At 39.6% G+C, this 27,679-nt stretch overlaps 1 protein-coding gene across 5 annotated transcripts in view; it reads left to right on the top strand.

The window, feature by feature from the left end:
- The window catches only part of PKHD1 (PKHD1 ciliary IPT domain containing fibrocystin/polyductin), a 435,870-nt gene that overhangs the window by 187,051 nt on the left and 221,140 nt on the right, over positions 1 to 27,679 (top strand). For all 5 annotated transcript variants that reach the window (XM_060021687.1, XM_060021686.1, XM_060021688.1 and 2 more), the window contains 8 exons: positions 2,603 to 2,728; positions 5,241 to 5,297; positions 5,533 to 5,663; positions 13,781 to 13,893; positions 15,373 to 15,478; positions 17,674 to 17,808; positions 23,751 to 23,886; positions 26,632 to 26,878. In XM_060021687.1, the coding sequence (XP_059877670.1) occupies positions 2,603 to 2,728; positions 5,241 to 5,297; positions 5,533 to 5,663; positions 13,781 to 13,893; positions 15,373 to 15,478; positions 17,674 to 17,808; positions 23,751 to 23,886; positions 26,632 to 26,878 (1,051 nt within the window). The remainder of the gene's footprint in view (positions 1 to 2,602; positions 2,729 to 5,240; positions 5,298 to 5,532; positions 5,664 to 13,780; positions 13,894 to 15,372; positions 15,479 to 17,673; positions 17,809 to 23,750; positions 23,887 to 26,631; positions 26,879 to 27,679) is intronic.

Raw genomic sequence — 27,679 nt, forward strand, 5'->3', positions numbered from 1 at the left:
GAGAAATGTCACTATAGGTACAACAGATGTGGAGGGAACCACACAACTCCGTGTTCTGAATCCTGCCACTACGATTTACTGGCTTTGTGACTGCAGTCAGATTGACATTGAAAAGTGTAAATCATCATTCAAGGCTAGCGGAAAGCACTTCGTGAGGATGTCCTAACGCAGAGGAATCTCCTGCTGGGAAAATGGGAGAGAATGGCTGAGAACCAGGCACTCTTCCAGGGGATATAGAGCGGGCAGAGTGTGCAGATCTTGGCCAGATCTGAAGAGATAGGAAGGAATTAGGAGACATCCAAGGCAGGTGGGAACAAGTAGGTAAAAAAGATCAGAATCAGAAAAGAAGAATATGACCAGATGTACTGATAAAGGCTCTGAGATCAAAGTTGGAGGGATGTGGGAGCATCCAGGGCAAAATGCCAATGCCAGAATCTGAGATACAGAGATGAGAAACTTGGGCACAGATGCTGAGTGATGAGGACAACAATGCCGTTTCACAGTTATGCTCCCCAGACCTCAGCACCTCAACACCCACATATGCACGCTTTGCCTTCCTTGATAGGGTGGTGCTCTGGGGGTTGACGCCTGGCAAAGCACATCAGGGCATATTGGAGGTTCAGGTGGGCCTTGAGAGGTGCTAGGATTTCAACAGGTAATGACAAAGTAATCCTTGAGGTCATTGAAAGCAAGATCCTGGCTAGACAGCTGTAGCATTTTTTTTTTCTTATTTCAAATCATCTGCATGCCAAGAATGTCTATTTATCCTAATTTTCCAGATCTCTTCCACCTTATTTATTTCTTTTTATGCCCCTATAGGAGGATGGTTCCTCACATGGCTCTTTCCCTAGTTCATGAGTACCGTCAGTATCTTTGTGTCCTTCTCTCTGTTTCTTCGGTCTCATGGTGCTTATGATGCTGAGGAATATTTGATTCCAGTAGAAGTGAGGGGAGTAGTCACATATGAGTTATCAATGAACATAATCAACCCCCCCCATCAAAAATTCACTTAATCTGCCTCCTCAACCTCTGCTTCAGAGTACCTGCACTTTTATTTATTTATATACATTAAGTTTTATTTGAAAAAGGGGTCGGTGCTTAACAAAAGTTTGAAATCCACTGAATTAATACATTATCTCCTGTAGGTCTCTGTTAAAATGCAAATGTGTTTCCTGGGAGGGGGAAACCCATTAACGCAGAGGTTAGAGACTTCTGGCATGCTTGCCAAAGAATCCTTTATTGGTTCATGCCCTACAGACTCCCATGACCTGTATGGCCAGCTGTCCCCTGTTACTGGAGTTGGAGAGTGTTGGAATCTTTGCATGCAAGCTGCTTTTAAAAGTTTACCGAGCCCTGACCTCCACCCACAATAGATAGCTCTGTAAACACATTAGTACTTCCTGGTTGTTCAGATGGGCAGGCGTATTCTGATGGAGTGACGTTATGGTGGAGGTCGGGAGTCGGGAAAAGTCTGCAGCAGGCAGTGTTTCCTACGTGAGTGGGTATGAACGGGTTAACTCATTGGTGACTGATGTAAGGGCATCTGGTACTGGGGGAGCTAAGGTCGAGAGGAATCTACAGTCTCTGTGTCTAGGGGACATCATAGTTGAGAATTTTCTTGAGAGTTCCAGTTTAAAAGTCAAATTATTACATAATCCAAAGTCATTTTTCCAATACTTCAGACATTTGGTATTGATACAATCTCTCTCACTACCTGGAAATAATACAAAACTTTTTGAGGATTTATAATTTTACTATCCAAATAATACATTTTTATTATTTTAATGTGAGTTTCCTCCATCAGACTCAAGATACACAAGTTCAGAATTTACTTAGTTTTATTCATCTTTATGTCTCTGGCACAGGCACAATTCCTGAAATATATAGTTGATACTCAGTAAATATTTATTCATTGATTGATTCAGTCCACATACATGATGTATGATTTGGGGATCATAAAATATGCCATGGAGCCAGTGTAATGGTTTTCCTAAAATGTCAGTGTCTCTTAATATGGTAGAGGGTATTTCCCCTTCAGTTTCACAAACCACCGTATTCAACGGTGGTTATATTCAATAACTTTGCCATATACCTGCAACATTGTAAATCAACTATACTTGAATTAAAAAATTACTTCATAGCTCAGGAAATAATGACTACCTCTCCTCATGCCAGAGGCAGTTTTCAGAGATCAGTGTTGGTCCATAAGCAGTGCTCTTCACATCGTCCTTAACATCTTTTGAGCTGCTGTCCACCATATTGTGATTAGAGTAGATACCAAAGATGATGGCCAGTTGGAAATCTTGATGGCCACGTATTCCTCTGTGGTTTGGCCATACTGTCTCTTTGTCAGGTGATTTTCTTTACTACACGTGGTCCTTGGATTCCACCCTGCTTATCTTTGGTATCTTTGAGGTACCTTGGTCTGTGCTGCCAGGTACCTTGATTTGATTTATGCTGCCAACTCCTTATTTCTTGAGTTTTATATATTGTGTGGGAGAATGTTCTTACTTATATTCTAGCTTGCTTTGGAGATGATTAACAGAATGTGAGAAGCCTTCGAGATTCCCATCTAATTTTTACCTTCCTCTTTGCTGTTCAGGTTCCTACATGCAGGGCTGTACTGTGTGGCGATCTTTCAGCAGAGGCCTCAGCATGTCCAGGACCTTGGGCCTGAAGGTGGACAGTAACGTGTTCTATGATATTTTAGGCCACACACTACTGGTGGGTAAGTGAAACAAGCTTGTTTAATTTTGGCATTCTGGTGGAGGACACATCATTTTATAAAAGGAATCATCCCCGAATTTAAATTTCCAATTTGTAAAATCTTTAGCCTCTGGTCATTAGAAATAGGCCGTAGTTAAAAATTCTAATTTTAAATTTAGTAATTACTTATTGGCTAACTAAGCTTTACCAATAGGAAACTGATTTTTATTTTTTATTTATTTTTATTTTTTTAAATTTTATTAAGGTATAGTTGATTTACAACATTGTGTTAATTTCTTCTGTACAGCAATGACTCAGTTATATATATATGTGTATATATATATATATATATATATATTCATATTCTTTTCCATTATGGTTTCGCACAGGATATTGAATATAATTCCCTGTGCTATACAGTAGGACCTTGTTGTTTATCCATCCTATATAATAGTTTGCATCTGCTAATCCCAAACTCCCAATCCTTCCTTCCTCCACCCCTTCCTTGGCAACCACAAGTCTGTTCTCTGTCTCTGAGTCTGTTTCTGAGGAAACTGATTTTTAAAGATGGCATTTCAGTTCAGGTTAATAAATATATAATGGGAGATTTTAAAATTTATTGTCAGTAATTTTAACAATAATTCAAAGTCACATAAATAGGTTTTTGTGCAGTCTCATGGAGTGTCAAACCTGGATGTTGAACAAGGAGTTAAAAATGTTGAATTCTATTCTTTGCTGCTCTTGTGGCTTGCTGAAGAGGCCCGTGTTTCAAGAATCTTCTAAATGGTCACTTGTATCCACTTTTGTTTCCTAAAGTTCATTCCCCTTGCGATGCCTAGAATTATCCTTAACAATCTCAGATTGCATCATGTCACTCCTCTCCTTAAAGCCCTTTAAAAACTTCTTATTTCTCTTAGAATACAATCCAAAATCCTTACTGTGGCTTAAAAGACTCCCTTAGTGATTTTGCCTTTATTAACCTTGGTACACTTATCCTGCTATTGTCCTCTCCTTGTGTACTCTAACTGCACAGACCTATTTTATTTTAATTCTTTGCAAAGACCACACTTTCTCCTGCATCAGGGCCTTTGCACGGCTCTTTCCTTCTGCTCATACGACTCATTCTCCTCCTGTAAGAGTGTCTCCCCCACACTCCCAAGGCAAGTCCATCTGTCTGAACTCTTTTACCAACAATCATTACTTATTGATTTAAAAATTATATATCATGTTTCTGATCATGTGTTTTACCGCCAGATTTCATGTGAACATTGTCCCCTTCACACTTAGCACCTTAACTAGTGCATTTGGAGTTATATTTGTTGAAAGAAGTGAATGTATTAATGAACAACGGGTCTTTGGTTATATCGGAATAAAAAAGCAAATCAGAGGTTTTCACAGAAAGTAAGACTCTAACTGTACTTGTTAGATAGTGTTTTCTATTTAAATAAATTCTGTGATATCATCAGTGAGAAAATGTGTATGTTTCATTTAGGAATGATCTGTTAAGATAAACGCTAGAAAGGTTCTAACACCGAGAGGGAAACTGTTTAGTGGGAAATTATGGATCATGTAAACTAACTCAAGCTCGAAAAGGCAAAGGGCTAAGGACAATAGAAGTCATCAGGTGAAGGAAAATCTTTTGATTGGAAAAGGACAGCTACAGGGCAGTCAGACTAACATGTGGAGGATTGACTTTGCTTATTCTTACTTTTGTTGCTGTAAGGGAAAAGTTTTTTGAAACCTGGAGCAGAAATTCAGGGAGGTACCCTAACAATATTATTTTAGGAGGAAACAATTATATGGAATTAACTAGGCAAGGAAGAAAACCTGCAGGAGGAATTTGGCCTTGAGTACTTGGATATCATGAATTGGAGGCTCTTGACTGCATTACAGGTGATGGAATTAGAATATCTGTCAGTGCATTTTAGATAATGTACATCCATGCAAGATGAGTTTGCAAACTCAGACTCATGAAGTGACATGGGAAGCCCAGACACCTAAAGACCTAGAAGAAAGGGGGTCTGTGGGGTTGCTCTGTGTGGATACCACATAAGTGGCTGATCTCTGTGTAGCATGGCCCGTGCTCTTTTATTCTCTTCTTTTTCAAAACTCTGGTTTGACTGTGAGGGTCTCAGGTCTTGTCCAGCCTGTTCCTCCAGGACATTCCTGCTCTTCCAGGGGAAGAGAAGGGCATGCAGATGGCTGGTGGCCAATTCAAATAGCTAAGGATGGGGCTGGACCTGACACAGGGGTGTGTGACATTTAACTACGAAGACAGTCAGACTCTTCCTAAGAAGTAAAACGGTAAATCTATCTCTTTGTTATTATTTTTTTAATTTAAAATGAGCTTCTGATTCATGATAGTCTAGAACTAAAAAGTTCACATAATCTGAATCTGTTTGTCTGGTTCATAGATAAAAACACAACACAAAATCAAAACAAGCCACACCAAGAAAAAGAAATAGTATTTCAGCATCTCTCATTTTCCTGGGTGGCATGAAACGTGCTGAGCTAACATGATCTTTTGTTCTCAGGTACACCCCCCGAGATAAGGTATATCCCTTGGGAGGTTATTCCTGGAAGAGAAAATGGTAAATATGTAAATTGGTTTTAAAACTGTTACCATCCATTTAAGTCGTCATACATTTTATAGACAAGCCTGCTGGCAGTATGTTAGATATCTTAAATTTGTTGAACACACTAGATGTTTATATATATACATATACGTATATGCATGAAGAGAACTATAACGTGTATTAGTAGAAATAAGAACGTTGAGTTGAGTACATTTTAATTATGTTGGTGAATCCCCTTTTCTTAAATTAGACTGGTCAGAACAGGGGAATATAATAAGAAACAATGTGATCATCAGTGTTTCTGGCGCCGAGGGACTCTCCAGTACTGAAATGATGACACCGTCTGGTATCTACCTCCGCGATCCCACCAATGTTGTAGAGGTAAGATCTTCAGCTTCCAGGATGGTCAGAAATTCACTCCGGAAGTTATCCAGAGTGGCAGCATCAGTGGGGTGGAATGCAGCATCTACTAGCTGCACAGTGGTAACAGGAAACTACCTTATGATTTTGGGTTAAACAGTGCTTTAGGATAAATGCTATCACTTCCCTCAGAATTCCTGTGAACACACTTTGAAGCAATATTTATAAAAAGGAAAACAAAGTAGATATTGATTATTTTCTGGTCATTTAGATTAATGCAAACTAAAATATCTTCCTGAGCCATCTGCTGTGGTTGCTGAATTTGGTCTCGATTCCAATAATAATGACTTAATAAATCTTCACTATGTTACTATACTAATGTGGTCATATTGTTGCCCTTTAAGGGTGTTCAAAACTGAGGGTCAGCAGAGTCACGAGGTGTGTGAGATCACATTACATTTCAGGATGAATGAATTACATTTGACCCTTGAACAACACGGGTTTGAACTGCATGGGTCCACTTACACTTGGATTTCTTTCAATAGTAAATATTACACTACCACACTATCCACAGTTAGCTGAATCCTTGAACATGGAACCATGGACACCGAGGGATCATGTATATGGAAGGTGGACTATAAATTATATGCGGATGTTTGACTGTGTAGAGGGTTGGCACTCCCAACCCCTGCATTGTTCAAGGGTCAGCTATACACTCTGATGGCCTTGGTTTTTCATCCCATTATTTAATACAACTTAACATTACTTCTTCTTGGTAAATTTCTCTCTAAACACTTTAAGAAATTAATTTTTCTGGTAGTTTAACCATAGATCCGTGAATGAGGAATTGCATCAGAGTAGTGGGAAGGCCATTTTGTTTCCCCTTTTCCAATAATTTTGTCCCATGGACCATCTATGGAAGGGTTAAGGGTCTCACTCTTCGGGACTTGGCTCTGAGTACCTACTGTGTCATGACAGTTCTGCCAAGTTTCTGAGGACCGGAGAGAAGGAACTTCTCCCTCTCTGATCATCTGTTTTTAATTACCTCCAGCTGAATAACCCCTAATAAAAGTCATGGCTATCTCCTCAACCCTCCGCCAGACTCTGAATTACCTTTATTCCAAGCACAGTGCTTACACACTATTTTCGGTGCCTAACGGGGGCAGCTAATGTGCCAGTGAGGACAGGAGGCAGCAGTGCATGGATTGAAGGAAACCAGCCTGTAGACGCAGAACAATGAGAGTGACGTTTAACTTGTTGGTGACCACAGGGCTTGCTGCACAATTATGCCAGCAAGCTTTGGGGACTAAAGAGTTATGTTTTTGCCTAGTTTCTTGGGTAACATAATCTTGACTACTCTGAAGTAGGAGACCCTCAGGGTTGCCCAGGTCATTTTCCTTCGGGAGGCTGGAATGCATCTAAATCCCACGTTGAGTGTCAGAGGTGCTGCCTGGCTTTGCTTCACTGGGTAGCTCATTGCCTCCTGGGTGGGTGTTCTGGCCACTACTTGACTAGTAAGACATGAGCTGACGAGCAGTTACCACAGAGAACAGTATGTAGGCTCCTTAAAAAACTAAAAATAGAGTTACCATATGACCCAGCAATCCCACTCCTGGGCATATAATCTAGTTTGAAAAGATACGTACACCCCAGTGTTCATAGCAGCACTATTTGCAATGCTTCCAAGACATGGAAGTGACCTAAGTGTCTATCAACAGATGAATGGATAAACAAGATGTGGTATATATATATATATTACATATATATATATATATGTAATATATATAATGGAATATTACTCAGCCATAAAAAGAATGAAACAGTACCATTTGCAGCAACAAGGATGGACCTAGAGATTATCATACTAAGGTGAAGTAAGTCAAAGAAAGAGACAAATACCATATGATATCACTTATATGTGGAATCTAAAAAAAATGATACAGAAGAGCTTACTTACAAAACAGAAACAGACTCCCAAACAGAAAACAAGCTTATGGTTACCAAGGGGGAAATGGGGGAGCGGGGTAAATTAGGAGTTTGGGATTAACAGATACCAGCTACTATATATAAAGTGAATAAACAGCAAGGACCTATTGTATAGCACAGAGAACTATATTCAGTATCTTGCAATAACATATAATGGAAAAGAATCTGAAAAAGAACATATATATATGTATATATATATATACACATACATATATATATATAATGTATATATAACGGAATCACTTTGCTGTATACCTGAAACTAACACAAAACAAACAAGCAAAACAAAACAAAAGAAATGAGCTGGCTATATAGGTGCAGAGAACCAGAGAGCCACCTACAAACTTACAGGTCACTTGAGTCTTTGCAGACTGACCTGCAGAACAGTGCCTAGAAAGCAATGAAAAATTTGAGCCCAAAACAAATTGTTTGTTCTCTGTTAGATGCCTTCCCTTTCCATCCATTTACTTTCTTCCTCTTATAGCCACTTTACAAAATTGAAAACTAATACAATGCATGGGTTTGGAGAATGAGATTTTAGTTTAAGCTGGTAATGTAAATTCATTAAGTATATTCATTAGGTAAATTCCTGATATTTTCATCTTCGTTGATCTTAAAATTCTGTAGTTCTCTTTTCATTCGCTTGTTAACTTTTAGACCTTAGCACAGCATCTGAAACGTAATAGTTGCTTAGTAAGAATTAATGAAATATAATGAATGAATGGCTGTAGGTATAATTCCATAATCAAAGAATAGGGGGAAGAAAAAGGAAAATAAAGAATAGATTCCAAGATCCCGCAATCATTTTGATGACTGACAAGTAAGATGTTTCATCTGTGTCAGCATTTAGATCCTGTGGAATTCACCTCTCAGTGTTAAATTTTGCACAGTCCTCTCCAATTTTGCAGCTGCGCCACTGGGGTTCCACTGTGCTGTCTCTTTCATAGTCTATTGTCTGGAGTGTGCCACAACCAAGGACATAGGTGTGACTGGTAGTATGTGTCAGAACCTAAAAATTAGGAACTTCTCTTAGTGCCAACGAAGGTCATTTCAGTCAGTGGGCAAAAAGTAAGCTAGTGTTTATTAGGTGTGTCCTATGTGGATGATACACAGAGTGCTTTGAAAAATATATTTTAGAAATGTATTTTAATTCCAGAGTGATAATAAGGAGGCTACAACAACAATGATAAGGGTGGCAGTGGTAGTGAGGGGTGTGTGTGTGTGTGTGTGTGTGTGTGTGTGTGTGTCAGAAACCTATCCTCTTCCAGTGGTGTTCTGATGCTCAAGAGAGAGATATCCCTTATATTGTGAGGAACTGTCTCACGGGGCATGGCGTTTATGTTCTGCTCTGTGAGTGGTTCAGAGCTGACTGCCCCTTAAGAGGATCGAGCCAAGCCTTGCATGTGCTCAGTTTTTGTGACCCCTTTACCCACCTTGCTTTTCAGTTTCCTTTCAGTTTGGCAAAACATTTTTTTAAAGCCACTGTATTACTGTGATTCATTAGGCTATTTCTCTTTTAAACTTTTAATTTTGAAATAATTTTAGGCTCAGAAGTTGCAAAAATAGAACAGAGAGTTCCTGTGTGTCCTCCCGCCAGCTTCCCCCAATGGTAACATAACCATAACCATCGCCATAGAGCAATGGCAAAACCTGGAAATGGACATTGGGACAAGACTGTTATGTAAATGAAAGCCCTTATTTAGACTTGAAGGTGACCTAATCCTAGTGGCTGGGCAACCAATCCAGATAGCCTAAACCCTCTCTCCTACATACAGAAGTTGACCTTAAAATCTCTGGCCTGGCAGGTAGGCAGGAAGAAACGGAGCTGATCCTTAATTAAGTCTCTGTAGTTATTTGTGGTTGTACATTGTTCCTGGAATGCTCAGACACAGAGCCTAGGACCAAATGCTCTGCCCAGTGCATGGAATTCACCTGGGCTCCCAGGAAGCCATCTTTACAGTTCACTCACCCTCAACCCTGCTTGGTATGAGGGGATTTCAAGTGCGATATTCCTTTTTAGTTTTCATAGCCACAAGTGGTCTGCCTGCCTCCCTGCCCAGGCTGCTGCTGAGCCAGGTCCAGGGCAATTTTTCTGAGAAGCAAAACCTGAGCTTTGTGCCTTCTTGCTAGTGAGGACTCAACATGATATTCCCATCTGAATGTACAAGGAACTTGGAAAATCCTTTGTATACTCCTTAGATAGGCTTTGCATGCATCACCTTGCAGTGTCCGGAGCACTTCATTTCCAGGCTGTCTCCCCACTGCACTCCAGCATCTGAGTCTCTGACTCCTTTATGGGTGTTTCTTATCTGTCCAGAGGCTTCGTCTTTCCAGGAGACATAACCTATGTTGACCTCAGGCTGGAAGGTCTTTGCTCTCCATCAGCGAGAGACTATTCACTCCCAGAGCTCCAGAATATCCCATGTGTCTGTGGGCATTGGACATTTCCCATGACCAGACCCCTGTTTAGAACAGCCAACAGAAACCCCCTGAAGACCAGCCCTTTGAAAACATCCATTTAATTTGAGGGGAATTTGTTCTGGTTTGTGAATCAATTTTGTAAGGAATTCTGTGTTTAAAGGCCGATTTCAGCTCTCTAGCTCTCTCCACTCAATAGCTAATGTATATTTAAGAGCTGCCTGAAGGGTTAACTCACTTTTTTTTAGTGACTACAGATGCACACCACAAGGAACTGGCTTACTTGGGCAGTTAATTTCTCTCTGGAATTTCTCTTGCTTGAATGTCCATAATACATTGACTTCCGCAAAGAATTGATTTCCACACAAAATTCCCTGCTTGCCTTAAACCCTTCCCCACAAGCCGCCGGCTGCCTGCATACATATGTGGTTTCTGCTCACAAATTGTTTGTAGCATACCCAACTGGAATGCAGAGTAAAAAGGACTGGAAAGTAATGTCATCTGACTGTTCAAGTGCTTCTTTTAAAAGAAAAGTGAGCCTTATTAGCTAACAGAAGACCGAAGTTGCAATATCCTGCCCAACTATAAATGCACTTGGAAAGCATTTATACATGACCACCCAGATGCTCCAAAAATACTGTTGACACCACGGAAGATGATTCAACAAATCTGTTCATTCAGTCAAAATACATGCTCTCTGAGCACCTGTATGGCCAAGGTGATGAGTAAGGATGAAGTCCTTGAAATATATTCTACATATGTTTGAATCTTTCCCTTCCTCGTGGAGTCATGGTAATGAATTAGCATCTTGTTGGTAATGAAATAGAGATGTATGTCCAAGTGAGATGATCATTTCTAGCCTCTAGTGCACCTTTCTTTTTTTTTTTGGCTGTGCTGCAAGGCATGTGGGATCTTAGTGCCCTGACCAGGGATTGAACCCAAACCCCCTGCAGTAGAAGTGCAGAGACCTAACCACAGGACCGCCGGGGAAGTCCCAGTGCACCTTTCTTATTGTTTGTATACTTGCAGAAAAGGTGGGTGTTTCAGAAGCCCCCATTCCCTAACCCTCAATTCTTATATACTCATGGCCTTTCTCGTGGCTCATGGGGGTGGTAGAGACACAGCCGCTCAACGCCGGCTCTGTTTAAGGTGGAGGTCCGTAAACACAGCCATATTACTTGCTTGTGCTTCTGTGAGGGCACTTGTATGTGGTGCTTCTGTTGGATGCTTGTATTTGCCAGCCCAATGGCAGTGATTATTCCAAAACTGAGGATCATAAGTGCACGTCTTGTTTTCTAGCATGAGGGAAGAATGAGATGACTGATGCAATGCCAGTAAGTGTTCTTTGGGGGAGTGTCTAGTGGCAGATTTGATTGTTTAAAAAGATATAAATGCCCTCCCAGTAAAAACTGTCAAAGTATTCTTATTGTAATTAACCATGTTTTTATATTTAGGTTGGCCTTTCCATCAAAATGTGGAGATGGGTTACTGGAAAGTGGGTATGGGTTATTTCAAGAACAAGTGAAGACTTTAGACTTCTTTTTTTTTATTTTTTAACCGTGCTTATATTAACATTTGGGGCCTCTCACATTTGTGAGAGGCTGTCCTCTATATAAAGCATCCCTGGTCTCTATCCACTTAATACTAGTAAAACCCCTGTCCCTCCGAGGGTGACAATGAAAACGGTCTCCAGAGATTTCCAGATGCTCTCTGGGGAACAGTATCATCCCTGGCTGACAACCACAGCTCCAGACTCTGCCACCCCAAGATAACTGGGGTCCCAGAGGTGTGTCCCAGGTGTCCTGAAGTCATGTTAACATCTTGAATAGTGATTCAGCTTCATATTCAATGATGTCCAAAAGTTACTTTTAGTATGTGGTAAGACATGTGATTGGCATTTTATGTGGCCTCAGAAAATTGGAGAAATGCTTAGAATCCGAAAGAATGAAGTGCAGTAACGAATGGGCCACTAGTGCACGAAGAAAGAAGGCGTTCTGTAATGGAGTGAAAGAGGAGGCATGGCTGGTGGATTACAGATACCCAGGGTGAGAGGGCCTTCAGTACCCACAGTGAACTACCGGCTGATGTTCAGGAAACAGTACCTGTGGTTGTGTCAGCACGAGCTGGCTCCCCTGGCCAGGTCCCAGCTGCTGCCTGCTGGCCAGGTCTCCCGTCTGAGTGTCAACTCTGGCCCTCATTCATACTTCTCCAGAGGCTGACAGCCTCCAGGTGCTGGGGTACCTTCTCTCACATAAGCCAGGAGTTGAGTACTGTTTGTTTTAAAACATCCTACTTCAGTTTTTCTTCCATACCGACTTTGCTTGCTTCTGTGTGCTTGTGCGTATGTGTGTGTGTTTGTGTGTGTGTGTGTGCGCCCATGCATGTGGAACATGTGGCACTCCCAGAGAGGAACAGACTTTTTAGAATCCCCTTCTGTAGGGAGTACTGCTATATAATGACTGCCAGTGGGTCACCCAGGTTCAGAGGGCTGCCTTTAATAATACCTAAAGTCCTTTCATTTAAAAATTAAAGCCAATAGAATATTAGTCTAGAATGGCTGAAGCTATGGGATGAAATGAGTTTGCTAACCTAAGGATAAACAGAGAACAGCTATGATTCAAAGGGTGTGATTGCGGTCTTTGGTCTTAATCCTTACTCACAGTGTAGTATACTAAACTCCTCGAGCTCTCTGAAAGGCTGGGAGGAAGAGCTCTGTCCTTGAGTGGGTCAGAACTTCCTCTTTCAGTTCTAACCCTTTTCTGTGTCTCATCCCAACGTGCATATCCCTTACCATCTACACTGATATTAAATGACCATTGCAGATAATCTCAGTTTTTTCTTCTGTTCAAAGGATCAGAGAGAACACTCTGTGGAGACTTGGCTTTAGGGACGACTTTGCTCCCGAGTATTTTTCACACACTAAAGAGGAGAGCTTGTATGAAGTGACACAAGTAAGCTTCTCACTGTGGAAATGTACAAGGACGTTTTAACATGAGATGCCAGCTATTGAGGTGGACAAAGTACAGTCAAATTGAACTGCCTGGAGGAAGAGGAATGAGCATATATATATATTTTTAGATTTACAATGTTGTGTTTAATTTCTGCTGTACATCACAGTGACTCAGTTACACATACGTATATTCTTTTTCATATTCTTTTCCATTATGGTTTATCACAGGATATTGAATATAGTTTTCTGTGCTATACAGTAGGACCTTGTTGTTTATCCATTTTATGTATAATAGTTTGCATCAGCTAATCCTAGATTCCTAATCCTTCCTGCTCCCCCACCCCTTGGCAACCACAAGTGTGTTCTCTATGTCCGTGAGTCTGTTTCTGTTTCATAGATATGTTCATTTGTGTTGTATTTTAGATTCCACATATAAGTGATATCACATGGTGTTTGTCTTTCTCTGTCTGACTGACTTCACTTGGTATGATAATCTCTAGGTCCACCCATCCATGCTGCTGCAAATGGCATTATTCCATTCTTTTCAATGGCTGAGTAATATTCCATTGTATGTGTGTGTGTGTGTGTGTGTGTGTGTATATATCTCTATATACACACACCACATCTTCTTTATTGGAATGAGCGTATTTTTGACCCAAGGTATATCAGTATACCTTGGCAGCAAGTAAGTGAAAAGGCAGAATGAGCACATAGGAGAGTGTTTCTTTCCAGCAGCTTTATTGTAATGGACTGACTATGATTTAACTATCCTTAATTTCCATAGGGAAACAGGGTGTGTGCTGCTGGCTATGGCTACTTTTTTCACCTTGTGACCAACCAAACATCCCAAGCTCCACTTCTTTCCTTTACCCGGAACAGTGCACATGCTTGTACGAGGTAACTTGGGGGAAGTTCATCTACATTTTGGGTGTAAGCATTATGGTTTAACATTTTTTTTGCACAACACTCACAGAGAGGGTTGTGTAATGCTTGGCATCCGTGTGAGATTTGATGATGTGTCTGAGTGAGCATCTTGGATCATAAATTTGGTGGTGAAGGGAAGGGAAAGAGAGAGAGGTCACTTGAAGGGGCATAGGACAGAGGGCACCTTTTGTGGCCAGAGGAGAATTCAATAGAGAGATGAATTAAACTCCCAACAGACTGGGGGAACCTGAGAAGCCAGAGTGCCTGAGCTCAGGAGCTGAGTGGGGAGATGAAGTTTGGGGAAGAGGCTCTTTGCCTGTGACTTGCACACTGTGAGATGAGAGGGGCTCGTTCAAAGTCTTTGCTATTTAAAGGATAAGGTCGTCTGCTAAGAGCAAGGACTGGGAAACGTGGTGGGAACGTGGGAAAAATGTGAACTTCAGAATCAGTTAGGCCCCGATTCAAATCTGGACTTTGTCTGAGTAAACTGCCTTTTTTTTTTTTTTTTTTTTTTTTTTTTTTTTAAAGAGTTGGATCCCTTATTTGTGAAATAGGGACAGATCTCTAGTGAAAGTTTGATGTGAAAATTAGAGATGACTTCTATAATGCACCTAAGAGAACATCTCGAATATGGTAGGAACTCAATAATTGATATAAATAATTCTACTAAACAGTTTATTTATTTATTATTTTTTTTGACCATGCAGTGCAGCATGTGAGATCTTAGTTCCCCGACCAAGGATTGAACCCACACCCTCAACAGTGAAAGTATGGAGTCCTAACCATTGGACTGCCGGGGAATTCCTCGATATAAATAATTCTGATAGTAGTTATGTTAATAATAGTGAAATAATACTGCAATGATGGGAAATGATAAGGAGAGTGGAATAAGGATTAAGCACCATTGCTCCGCTATGTTGAAGCTGAGGCTAGAATTAGTACATGTGTCATGAAATTATTATTAAGATTATGAAGTTTTTTATCTAGCAGCTCTCAGCAGCCCTGGGATGTGAGGGGAGAAGATATCCAAAATACCACAATGCTAAGGCATTTCAGGGAGAAGCACAAAAGTTGCAGGAATTACAGGGGCTGGTATCTGCTGTTTCAGCAAAGGGATGGATCTAGAAGAGACTGATGGAAGAGTGAGGCTCGTGTTCTGAAGGGCTGGGCAGGGGTATGCATGCTCCTTGGAAGGGGATGAATCTAGAAGGGCTGAGAGAATGGAATGGGACCATGGCAATCTGTGTCTTGTTGAGATCCAGGAGCAGGTCACAGAGGGTGACAGAAAGGAAAGGCTGAGGGATAGGCAATGACAGTCAGAGAGAAAGCTCGCAGGTCTCCTCTTCACACTCCCTTATTCAGTACCTTTAGTTTTATATTTTCCAATGAGAAAAAGTGAGACATTTGGAATGCAGAAATTGGCTGAATTTCACTCTTTATCTTTCTTCCTAGGTGTGGCCTCCTTGTATACCCTAAGTTTCAGCCAACTTGGGATAACGGCACTGGTCCCACCCTGTTCCAAAATTTCACGGTTTGGGGAAGTGCAGGTGGTGCCCAGGTACGTTTCTTTAGTTTTTTGTTCTTGTGGTGATTTATTGTGCATCTCTACTTAAAGGGGGATGATTTGCTGTTGGGGGAGCATTGCGATATTCTCACAGCTTTAAGGAGCCAACAGCATCATAGATGTGTGTGAAATAGTTGTTGCATGAACAGATTCCTAGTCAGCAAGCCAAGGTTAGTTCATTGCCTGTATGGCGATTTTCCAGCAGCTCTAGTAGGGAACAACAGAATCATAGAGATTTGCAACCAAGAAAGATCATAGGGGTCATCTGTTCTTCCCCTCACATGCCTATTTAGAGAGAAAAAATTAAGGTTCAGAAAGTAAAGGGATTTGCCAAAGGTCACACAGTTTGTTAGCAGCAAAACCAGGTGCAGAATCCAGACTCCAGACGTTGTGCATTTGATACCCTAATATCCTGAATAGGACATGTTTCAGTTGTAAGGAAAAGTTCTGTTCATCACTGAAACGCAAAAATTCCAGCTCAAGGTGGCATTCTTACCTTCATCAATGAGCCAAATTTTCTCCCATTTTCCTTGAAAGGAAACAATGTTCATGTTATCCATTTAATTTTCATTATTTCAGTGATGTCTTATAAGAAAGCTTTGTATGCTCACTATTACCAGCACCATATAAAAATTATCCAGGGTCACTGTTTGGTGCTACACAGAGAAAATTACATACATTTGGTCTCTGCCACGTAGAAATAGGGAGCCTAAGATACACAGATGAAGAAATATATCTATAGGGCATTCAGTAAATAGAATAAAAACATATAATTAAGTCACAGTAAGAAAGTTAGGCATTTATTTCACCTATCCAACATAAAGGAGAACTATTTGGGAAAGTCCCAAAATACAAAATTGGGTTAGCTAACAGGAAGAGTCCCTATTGTATTAAGTATTTTCTTCTCATTAAATTCGATAAAGTACTTTGTTTCCCACAAGCATTATAAATATAGAGGTGACAAATCCCTCTTTTGCAGGGAAGCAATTCGTGCCTTGCAGAAGGGCTGATGCCTGTAATTAGGTAGCAACTGTTGTCAAGTTATCAGTTCAGATCGTACCCATTTTGTTTACATAAACGTGTCTTCAAAGATCCATCATTTTATAAAAGCTGTCAGCACATACATAGTGGGAAATGCAAGCTATTCAGTTCTTGAAAATTCAAGCACAAAGACTGATTGACAAGTAGAAGCACCATACTGTGATAAATCAAGGCTTCCTTGGCCTTAAGTAATAGGAAACTCCCACTTTAAGGTACGAACGTAAGCATGACCCTATTTAGTAAACAAAGAGGCCACTGTGTAAAGGTTAACTGGTAGTCCTAACAGCACCCTGATTTTCAGGGTGGTTGAAGTGAGGCCTAGGAAAAGTTAAATGTCTTGCCCAAGATCACATAATTAGTTAATATGAGTGCTAGGTAAAAACCAAGGGCTCTGTCCCCCAGGCTAGTGTGATTCAACTCTGACAAGCTCATTTTGTTAATACTTGATCCTTGTTTAGGGCCACTAGCCCAAGCTGTCATCATTGTATATGCATATAACATATTTTGAGTCTGTAGTCATGCTGAATTACTTATTTCATATTTACAATTTTCTGACAATATTAGTAAACATATACAACACCGAGGAAAATGTTAAGTACTGGAGTTCTCGGATGCTCTGTTTTTCTCCATTCATTTTGTGTTACTTGACAGTTGCAAGTTTACTAAAGTAAAGAATTCACATTGACCTTTTTTTTTTTTTTGCGGTACGCGGGCCTCTCACTGTTGTGGTCTCTGCCGTTGCGGAGCACAGGCTCCGGACGCACAGGCTCAGCAGCCATGGCTCACGGGCCCAGCCGCTCCGCGGCATGTGGGATCTTCCCGGACCGGGGCACGAACCCGCGTCCCCTGCATCGGCAGGCGGACTCTCAACCACTGCGCCACCAGGGAAGCCCCACATTGACCTTTTAATGCATCAATTGTTAGGAGGAGAAATGAAAAGTATAGAGGGGATGTTACCAAAGGGGACTAGTTAGTGCTGACCTCACGGCAACTCTGGGACGCCCGCACAGATATTGATGGACAAAAGCTGCTTAAATATGGTATAGCATGCTTGTTTATACTTCATCAATAATTAAAGAAGCTACAGGAAGTCTGCAAGAAAACCCAAGCCTCAGACCTTTGACATAATATATGCTGTTGTTTTATAGATTTTTAGAAGTAGCAATCTTCACCTGAAAAACTTCCAGGTTTATGCATGCAGAGATTTTGGAATTGACATCTTGGAAAGTGATGCAAATACTTCAGTTACTGACAGCTTATTACTTGCTCATTTTGCCCCCAAGGTAAGTGCCTTCGTGTGATTCTTTTATGTTGTCCATCAAAACAGAATCGCATGTGTTGGGTCCCCTGCTAATCCAGGATATGTAATTTAAATAGCATTCTTTAGTAAATCTTGTATTTAATTGGTCAAATTTGGAGGAGCTTTTGATTTGTAACAGTGGTGATGTTTATCATAAAATTCAAATACACACAAGATTTCCATGTTATGTGTCCATGTACATCACAAAAGCCCTGAGTGGTTCGCAGAACTCTTACTTGTTTGCGATTTAGCATTATTGTCCATACAATTCAATAATAAGCCTAATAATTTTAGGGTCATTTACTCTAACTTCCCAAGGATTATGAGGTGATTCCAAATTGTCTTTGTGCATCTGTGGTTTGCCAAGTTTCGACATCAACATTTTGTTCATAGAGTTCTTACTCTATTTAGGGTCCCTGCCCCAGAGAAAAAGGTGATATAATTTACATTGTTTGCTTAATATACTATGGTTTCTTATGTGATTCCCTAATACTTGCCTCAGTGTGGGTTTCTACATGATAAACATCAACCTATAGATGACTTCCCTGCCACTGCATGGCCAGGGGCCCAGAATGTAGGTGAGCCTTAGAGGACTTCCTGGATAAGAAGTACTAGTTCTCAAGGGAAGTCCATGGCTGCCATTGGCTTCAGACCTATAACGGGTCCCCCAAGTTCTTTTTCTTGAAGGAGTTACATGAATATTCGTGTCACATTGTCAGAATAATCATAGATGGAAGGGACCTAGAGTACTTCTGGGGACCAAGGAAAGAGCATTCTCTTTAGTTTGTTTCTGAATGCTTTGATCAACTGATATTTAAATGATAATTATTGACTTTAGTACTTCCCTTGACTATTTCATAGCTATAGATACAAACATTAAGAGTAAAAAATCATTTTCTTACTAAGCTACATTTTCCTATATTTAATTCTCCAACTTCCTTCATTACTTCTCTTCTGAACCATTCTTTTCAGGAGGGAAAATACCTGCCAGTTTTTCCTTTTCTCTGAAAGGATTACCACCTTGAGAGATTATTCTTCTTTTCAGGTTGCATAGTTTTCGAGAGAGCATGGGACCCAGATTTAGATTCTGTGATACTGGTTGACCCAGGCCCTTAAATGTCTCCGAAATAACCATAGAGAAGATGCTGAAAATAAAATGCCCATCAAGCTGAGTAAATAACTGTCCTGGCAAATCAATGTCACAACATCCTAACTGATGCTAAATAGACATCATAATTCATGGGAGAGTGACATAAGTTAAGAGATAGATTATGACAAAAGGGTGCTTATGAGGTAACAAAAAATAATCTCACCCCTGGAGTGTGATCCACCAGCAAGGTAATGCAACTGAGGGCTTCTGAGTCTCCTAACAAGTGAGTGCAGAACCAAAGTCCCTGGATGGAAAATGTTAAACAGCTTGTTCTAGGAAAGGTCTAGATCTTGATTAGGCATCCAAATCATAAAACCATGCAACTTTAGAGGTAAATATTACCTAAGAGTTGGTCTAGTTAGAACTCCTGAATTTACAGGTAAAGAAATGGAGGCTTTGGGGAGTCAAATGATAGCCCAAAATCATGCCCAGTATTGTGGAGCTAGGACCACCTGGATATCTTCCCATGCCTGGTCTAATACTCGTTTAATTACATATGGAAGATGGCTTTGGCAATAAGCATTTATTAGTGCCTACTCCAGTATTTTCTGAAGTGTTTTTCATTGAAGGCTGGTCCCAAGAGAGACTCTGAGAAAAGAAAGATTCTTAGGTTAATTACACACAGGATATGCTGTTTACCATCCCTCCCATCCCCTGAAACTCACATTGCATATTAACACTTTAAAATCTTCACAAAGTTCTAGAGTTAAAAACAAACAAGAAAAATATCTATGAATCTTTAGTTAACACAACGTTGCTCAGATTTATTTGGGAACCACTTTATTGCTGTATAAAACTGTGTTAATTGTTTTTTTTTTTTTTAAAAGAAGGATGCCAAACCTCTCTGTGGTTGTGGAAATCTGATTTTAGCCTCTTTCTTTCAAACCTGCCATTTCTTTAGGAATTAAAATTTTCAGAGAATTTGGCTTAACTATTCTTAGACCTTCCACCCATGTATAATTGGTGACACACAATTATCAGTGAGTCTTTTTAAATTTATTTTTATTAAAAAAATTTTTTTTAACATCTTTATTAGAGTATAATTGCTTTACAATATTGTGTTAGTTTCTATCAGTGAGTCTTATTCTAAAACAAACACTAGTTTCTGGAAGAAAACTAAGTTTTCTCTGGAAGAAAAAAGGATTTTTTTTCCTTTAGGCATATTTGTGTATGCCTCATACCCAGCATTACCTTGTTACTGAGATGGGTAGAATAATTTTCAATGAGGATGGCTTTATTATGCAAGAGAGGGAGGTGCGCTAACCATCACTGTACATGCTAGATTGGCTGTGTGGTTTTGTTTGTTGTGCGGGCCTAGCCTTCCATCTAATTAGCACCCCTTTTCACACTCTTCAGGATGTCCTGATTTGGGTGTAAATTATGGTCATCCTGCTTTTGGAAGTAACTGTAGGATGGTTGCCTTTTTGTTGTTATTGTAATTAATTCAAGCAGATGATACTACTTTAAAAAAAAGTCTTTTTCGGACAGATGCTGTTGGGGATGCTTCATTCTTTCTCCTATTTGTCTCAGGGTTACTCCTCATCTTCACTTGTGGATTTCTCTTCCCCAGTTTAGACTTTTCATCTTTTTGTTTGTCTAAATTCTATCGTAGGACCCCTTCTTCTCTCCATATACTTGCTCTCCCTGGGAGAAATCTCATTTTCTCTAGTGGTTTCAGTTATTACCATCCGCATGCTGATGTCTCCCACATATTTGCATTTATTTCCACCATCTTATTTCGTGCTTTCAGTTTGCAACCCGTTTTCTCTGTTTCTTTTTTTCTGCTTTCGGAACTTGATTTGTCCTGCATTGAATAATATCTTTTTTATATTTACTCATTCGAACGTTATTCATTCTGTTGTGATTGTTCACGTTGGACTTAAACTTGTGACACACCTGCTCGTCTTCACAAAGTCTTAATTACATCGGCACTTAATTACATGAGCCATGCAAGGACCTTAAACTTCTCTAACTTCTTTCTTCACCCTCCCATCTTATACATTATTTTTCTCTAGTATGGCCCACCTTTTAAAACAAATTGTTTCATGGAAATATAACGTTTATGGGGAAAAGTGCACAAATCACAAGTGAAGAGCTCAGTGAATTTTTATAAAGCAAAAACCACGTGCATACCACCCAGATCTAGAAATAGCACATCACCAACTCCTCTGAAACCCCTTCATGCCTGCTCCCAGTTAACCCAACCCCCAGCCCCCAAGCCAAAGGAGAACCATTATTTAGACTTCTCAGACATAGGTTAATTTCAAATCTGTTTTTGAACTTTATATAAATGGAATCATAAATCGTGTAACTCTTCTGTGCCTGGCTTCTTTGGCATAACATTATGTCTGTGAGATTCATCCATGTTTTTATATGTTGCAATCATTTATTCTTCCCGTTGTTACGTAGTATTCAACTTTATGGACTCTATCACAATTTTTTAAAGCTATGTTGCTCTTGATGCACATTTGCTTGTTTCCAGTTTTAGGTTATTACAGAGAAAGATGTTATGAACAATCTTGTATATGTCTCTTGGTGTTCACAAGCATGCATTTCTGTTGAACATGTGCCAGATTGTAAAATTGCTGGCTCAGAGTATATCCCTTCAGCTTCAGTGACCGATGCCAAACGACAAACAACAATTACAAGTATTTAAACTTGTACCAGCAGTGTGAGAAAAGGGTTTCATAGCTAGGTCTTGGAATTTCTCTTGACCAACATTCTGGAGATTTTCTTCATGTCTCTGTAGTATTGGAACTCTTGTTCCTGATTCCCCTGTCTCCCTCCTTTCTGATTTAATTCTCATTTTATTAGCCTGCAGTAACTTTCTTAACTAACTGGGGGTCTATGGAAGTTAAAGATTTTGACCTACAAATGGAGACCCCCTTCTTGGAAGGTTGTGGCTATAGACTACTAGGTTGGAGTTCATTTTGCCTTGACGTTTTGAAGGCAATTCTTCATTGTCTCCTAGCTTCCAGTCTTGAGGTTAAAGAGTTTTTAGATACTCTGTGCAAACCATTATATATATATAGGATGGATAAACAGCAAGGTCTTACTGTATAGCACAGAGAACTATATTCAATATCCTGTGATAAACCATAATGGAAAATAATTTTAAAAACCATATATATATGCTGAATCACTTTGCAAAAAGAAATGAGTTTTTAGATACTCTGATTCTAGGTCTTTTATATGTAACCTATTAGTTTTTCCTCTTTGGAAATTTTTAGGGTCTCGCCCTTGTCCCTGGTATTTTGCAATTTCAACATGGTGTACCTTGCTGTGTGGCTTTTTCTTCTAACCACTGTATTAGGCTCTGGGCCAGACTTTTCACTGTGGAAAATCATATCCTTCTGGGAAGTTTCCTTCACTTATTTCTTTGATACTTATCTCCTATATATTTTCCTTTTTCTTGAAATTGTTATTATTTGGATATTGGCTCTCTAAATTACTTATCTAATCTTCTTAATTTTCTCTCTGATTTCCCACTGCCCCACTGCCTTTTTATCCTACTTTCTAAGTTATTTCATTTTTTTCTATTGAATTTATTATTACTGCTCTCCTGTTTTTGTTCTCTTTTTCTTTTCCGAAATATTCCTTTTTAGGCTTCTTCTTGTTTCATGCACATGATATTCTTATTTCTCTGATGTTATTAATGATAGTTTTTAAGTTTTTTTCTGATTTCTATACTGGCTTTGTCTCCACTGGGTTTCTTTTCTTCTGTTTGTTTCTTTTTATCACAGTCTTCCATGCTGGAGACCCTTGACAATTTCTGGTGATCCTCCGACAGACAATTATCTTTAGCAGCAGAACAGTGAAGCACTAACAGCTTGATTAGATGGAGTCTGTTGAAGAGATTTTGTGGAAAATCCTGGAAGCAGTTTTTGTTTCTTTTTAGACTTTTTACTATTTATTTTTATAGTAACATACAGTAAAATGGACTTTTTTGATATACAATTCTATAAATTTTAACTTATGTGTAGATTTCTGTAACTACCAACACCACAATCAAGATACAGAACAGTTGCATCAGCCTGAAAAAACCTCCCTCTGACTCCGTTTCTGTAGCCACATCCTCTTCTCATGTCTAACCCCTCGGAGGTCACTGATGTATTCTCTGTCACTATAGCTTTTTCTTTTCAACAATCATATAAATGGAATAAGATAGTATGTAACCTTTTGAGACTGGCTTCTTTCATTCCCGAATCCTTTAGTATTTATCTAACTTGTATTTTATTCCTTGTTATTGTGGGGCAGTATTCCACTATAGGGATCTACCACAGGTTTACCTACTCATTTGTTGAAGGACATTTGAGTTGTTTCCAGATTTGATGATTGACTACAAAGAAAACTGTTTTAACCATTTGTGTAAGGGTTTTGTATGAACATAAGTTTTCATTTCTCTAAGGTAAACACTTAGGAGATGAGTTGTTAGGTCAATGTTAAGAGTATGTTTAATTTTGTAAGAAAGTGCCAAACTATTTTCCAAAGTGGTTGTACCATTTTGCATTTCCACCAGCAATGTATGAGAGGTTCATTTATTTCTTTTCCTCATCAGCACTTGGTACGGTCACTATGTTTTCATTTAGCCATCTAACAGGTGTGTAGCATATTTCATTGTGATCCTTTGTCATATATTTGATTTGCAGACATTTTTCCCAGTCTGTAGTTTGTCTTTTTACTCACTTAATTGTTTTTATTCATGTATTAAAATTGTATTTCATGTGGCCAGTCCCCTTATTTTTCTTCCCTTTTGTCCCCCTTCTAAATCACAGGGAAGCCTGTGTATGTCAGCTGGGATCAAAACTCCCAAAAGGTGGGAACTGACAGTGTCTAACGCAACCTTTGTGAATTTTGATCTCACCGACTGTGTGGCCATCAGGACCTGTTCAGGCTGTTCCCGAGGACAGGGTAAGTTGAGTAGATAAGATAGATAGTGAATAAGGCGAGTACTCACATAAATGTGATAAATAGTGACAAAAGCCATTGTGACTCATTGTTTCTTTTAGTTATAAGATTGCATTAGTTGAAACTGCTGCTCAAATCTCCTAAGAGAAATTCTAGAGGAGGCCAGGTGCTCCCAATGTGGCTCCTGCAGCTCCCCAGTCTTTCCCTATATGGTGCCTATCACACTCTATGACTATGGTGCCATGTCTCTGCTGGACTCTGAGCTTCATAAAGGCAGGGATCACATCTTTCTCTCTCTCTTTTATTGAAGTAGAGTTGATTTACAGTTAGTTTCAGGTGTACAACATAGTGATTCAATATTTTTATGGATTATACTCCATTTAAAATTATTATGAAATATTGGCTATATTCCCTGGGCTCTACAATATATCCTTGTAGCTTATTTATTTTATACATACTAGTTTGTCCCTCTTGAGCCCCTCCCCCATCTTGCCCCAACCTAGCCACCAGTTTGTTCTCTATATCTGATCACATCTCTTTTGCTCAGAGTTTTATCATTAGTTAACTAGTAGCCTGATGCCCAGTAGGTTCATTGATTAAATCAATGAATGGAACTGGACGGATAGACATATGGATATAAACTAACACACATGCAAGCTTTCCTGAAAGAGCCAGAGTTCAGGTACTTTATGTTTGCAACAGCCCAAGACTTGTTGTATGCACCATAGGAATTCTTGTCCACTTGTTAACCACATCTCAGAGGCAGTGAGAAATACCTTGGAGAACTCATGGGCCAAGGTGAAAAGAAGCAGAGAGCAATCTAGTTGATTTGATCATTGTAAACAGACAAACCAAGTGATTCAAGTAAACATGCTCTTGTGGTTTGAATCACCAATTTAGATAATTGTTTGTTTTTTTAATTAAATGAATAATCAGCAAGTTTCCACTGTGCTTTTTTCCACCCCCCCCGCCACAGGCAGAGCCAAATATTGTTTTTACTTGGGTGGCATCTGAGTTTAAGATTGTAGAAATAATAATGGGAATAAAAAATGCCTTATGGCAATCACTTCAAATCATAATTCCTCAGTCATTTAATAGCTTCACTGTTTCATATCATTCATAAGACACTGAAAAAAAAACACCCTGCTCCTTATGAGCTCTAATCTCTTCCCACTGGATGGTCTGGGCGGAGCCATCTCCTTCATTTGTTTAAAAATTGTCTAGTCCAGGTTCAGTTTAAGGAACTGGGCAGTGCAGAGATGAAAAACACATAGTTCTTGTCTTCCAGCGTCTCTCCATCTAGGCACAAAAATAAATGTCTAAGCCAGCGATTGTAATAGTGTGATAAGTCCAGTACTAGAGGATTGAGCAAGGTCAGTGAGGGGAGCAAGGTAAGGGGTCAGGTAAGATTTCATCATAGAGTGCCTGGAGCAGGATTTAGAAAGGTGAAGAGAAGTTTGCAAGGAGGAATAGGCAGAGAAAAGTTTCTACATATTAGAAACAGCATATGCAAAAAAAATTCCAAAGAGCAAGTTATGATTGGGGAATTGCAAAGAAATCCAGTATAACTGAATTGTAGAGCTGCTTGTGGTATTAGATGAACTACAGAAGTTGCCAGAGGTGGAATCGTGTCATCTTGAATGTGTGACAATTCAGTCCATGGACTCTACTGGGATGAGAATGAAAGCATTAGGGCCTCTCTTTGTATCAATATTTTATTTTAAAATTTTCCTTTTTTGGTATATTTTATAAAGTATATAATATAGTAATATGGTAGCATATATCCTGAGAGATGTGTACTGAATTTTTAAATTTTAATGACAGGAAGGTGAGTATTAGACCACTGCCATCGTTTCTTCCTGGGCAACTGGACTGGCAACAGAATCACAGTTAATCACATGGAGGTGGCATGAGGGAAACCCTGCTGAGAAGTGTAGCCCTAGAGCTAGTATTTGAAAAATGTTACTATTACTATCTACCCACGTGATTGATTGAATATTACTTTTGAGGGTAAATGATTAAAGTATAAATCTCATAAAAAGTGGGGTTTGGTTTGCCGTAGAAGAACTAGAGCAGAAAGATGGAGAGACTAACCCACAGCAATTTTAGCATTTAATAATTAGTCAATTAATGTTATGTGTCATCATTTCCCACTAGACCACAATTTCTCACCCTTGGCACTATGGCATTTGGGGTTGGATAACTTTTTTTTTGGCTGCACAGAGCAGCATGGGGGATCTTAGTTCCCGGACCAGGGATGGAACCCGCACCCCCTGCAGTGGAAGCACGGAGTCTTAACCACTGGGCCTCCAGGGAAGTCCCTGGATAACTTTTTCTTATGGGAACTGTCCTGTGCATTATAGAACGTTTAGCCTCATCCTTGCCTCTACCCACCAGATGCTCGTAGCCCTGCCATCCACCCAGTTGTGACAGCCAAAAATGATTGCAGGTGGTGCCAAATGTCCCCTGGAGGGCAAACCACCCCCGGTTGAGAATCCTTGCCCTAGAATACAGGCTGCATGAGGGCAATGCCACTACTGTTCCTGTTTCCCTCTCTCTCCAGTACATAGCACAGAGCCTGGCATATAGTCAACACCTAGGATTTTTTTTTCTTGAATAAATTGAGTGGATTGTAAAACTGTATAAATATGCAATTTAGAATACTGAAAATACCCCCGTGAGTTCAGTTGCCATTTGTGATCATATTCTTTGGTGTCACTGCATCACAGTCTTTCTTCCAATTTATAGGTGGATTTACTGTCAAGACCAACCAGTTGAAGTTTACAAACTCTCCAAACTTGGTAGCATTTCCATTTCCTCATGCAGCAATTTTGGAAGACTTGGATGGGTCTCTGTCCGGGAAAAATAGAAGTCACGTTCTTGCTTCTATGGAAACCCTTCCAGCTTCTTGTTTGGTCAAGGCCAGCTTCAGTCAGCTTGTCCATGGAAGTGTCTGTGAGGAAAATGTTCTCTTCCATCGTATGTCTATTGGTTTGTAAGTTGAATTAACTCTACATTTTGGCTTGTCAATGCACATGCATATATCATCCATGCTGTTGATATTTATAGAAGCGAAATTGTTTTCCGGAATCTTTTGGAAGTATTTAGTTCTACAAAGGTGACGTGGGGATAATTTTGACAGCTGTCAAATCATAAGTTTATGGTAGTTTTAGACTGATTCAAATGGCAGCTAACTTTCAATAACAATGGACCAGGTCTCATAGCCCTTGACCTCTTATTGGCATTTTGAGCTAATAGCTTCCTCTTGAAAAGACTTGCAACCAACAGAGAATTTGAAATATATTTAAATTAAGAGGATTATTAAAAATTCCAGTAATGTCCATTCTCATTTATGTACACCTACTCCCCCTGAGCTCTTTTTAAGTGTTCAGTATGCTCCGGGGAAGCAATTGCTGATGCCTCCTTATTACTTGCAAAGTTGCTTCACCCCAGTACATTTTCCTTGTTAATTTCATGAACTATTGGATTTGTACAATACATTTCCTATTAATATTGGAGCAAGGACTCCTTGGTTATGCTACCCAAACTACCATTAAGTCAGCACCTGGGCTGTTTATAATGCATAATAGGGTTGCTTCTGCCCTCTTTAATTTCCAGGTAAAGATTGCTGAGTGTCCAGGGTTCTATCTTTTACCTATTTCAAATGCATTATATACATTTAGCCACACTTCTTTCCTTTTGTTTTGTGTCCTAACTGCATGAATATTAAGTCAAGTGCTTCAGCCAGATCATGCTGGCATCTTATTTAAACAGGTAAACTCCAGAGAGTGAGCCT

Source organism: Delphinus delphis, chromosome 10, assembly GCF_949987515.2.
Source record: "Delphinus delphis chromosome 10, mDelDel1.2, whole genome shotgun sequence".
In the NCBI taxonomy this organism is placed as follows: Eukaryota; Metazoa; Chordata; class Mammalia; order Artiodactyla; family Delphinidae; genus Delphinus; species Delphinus delphis.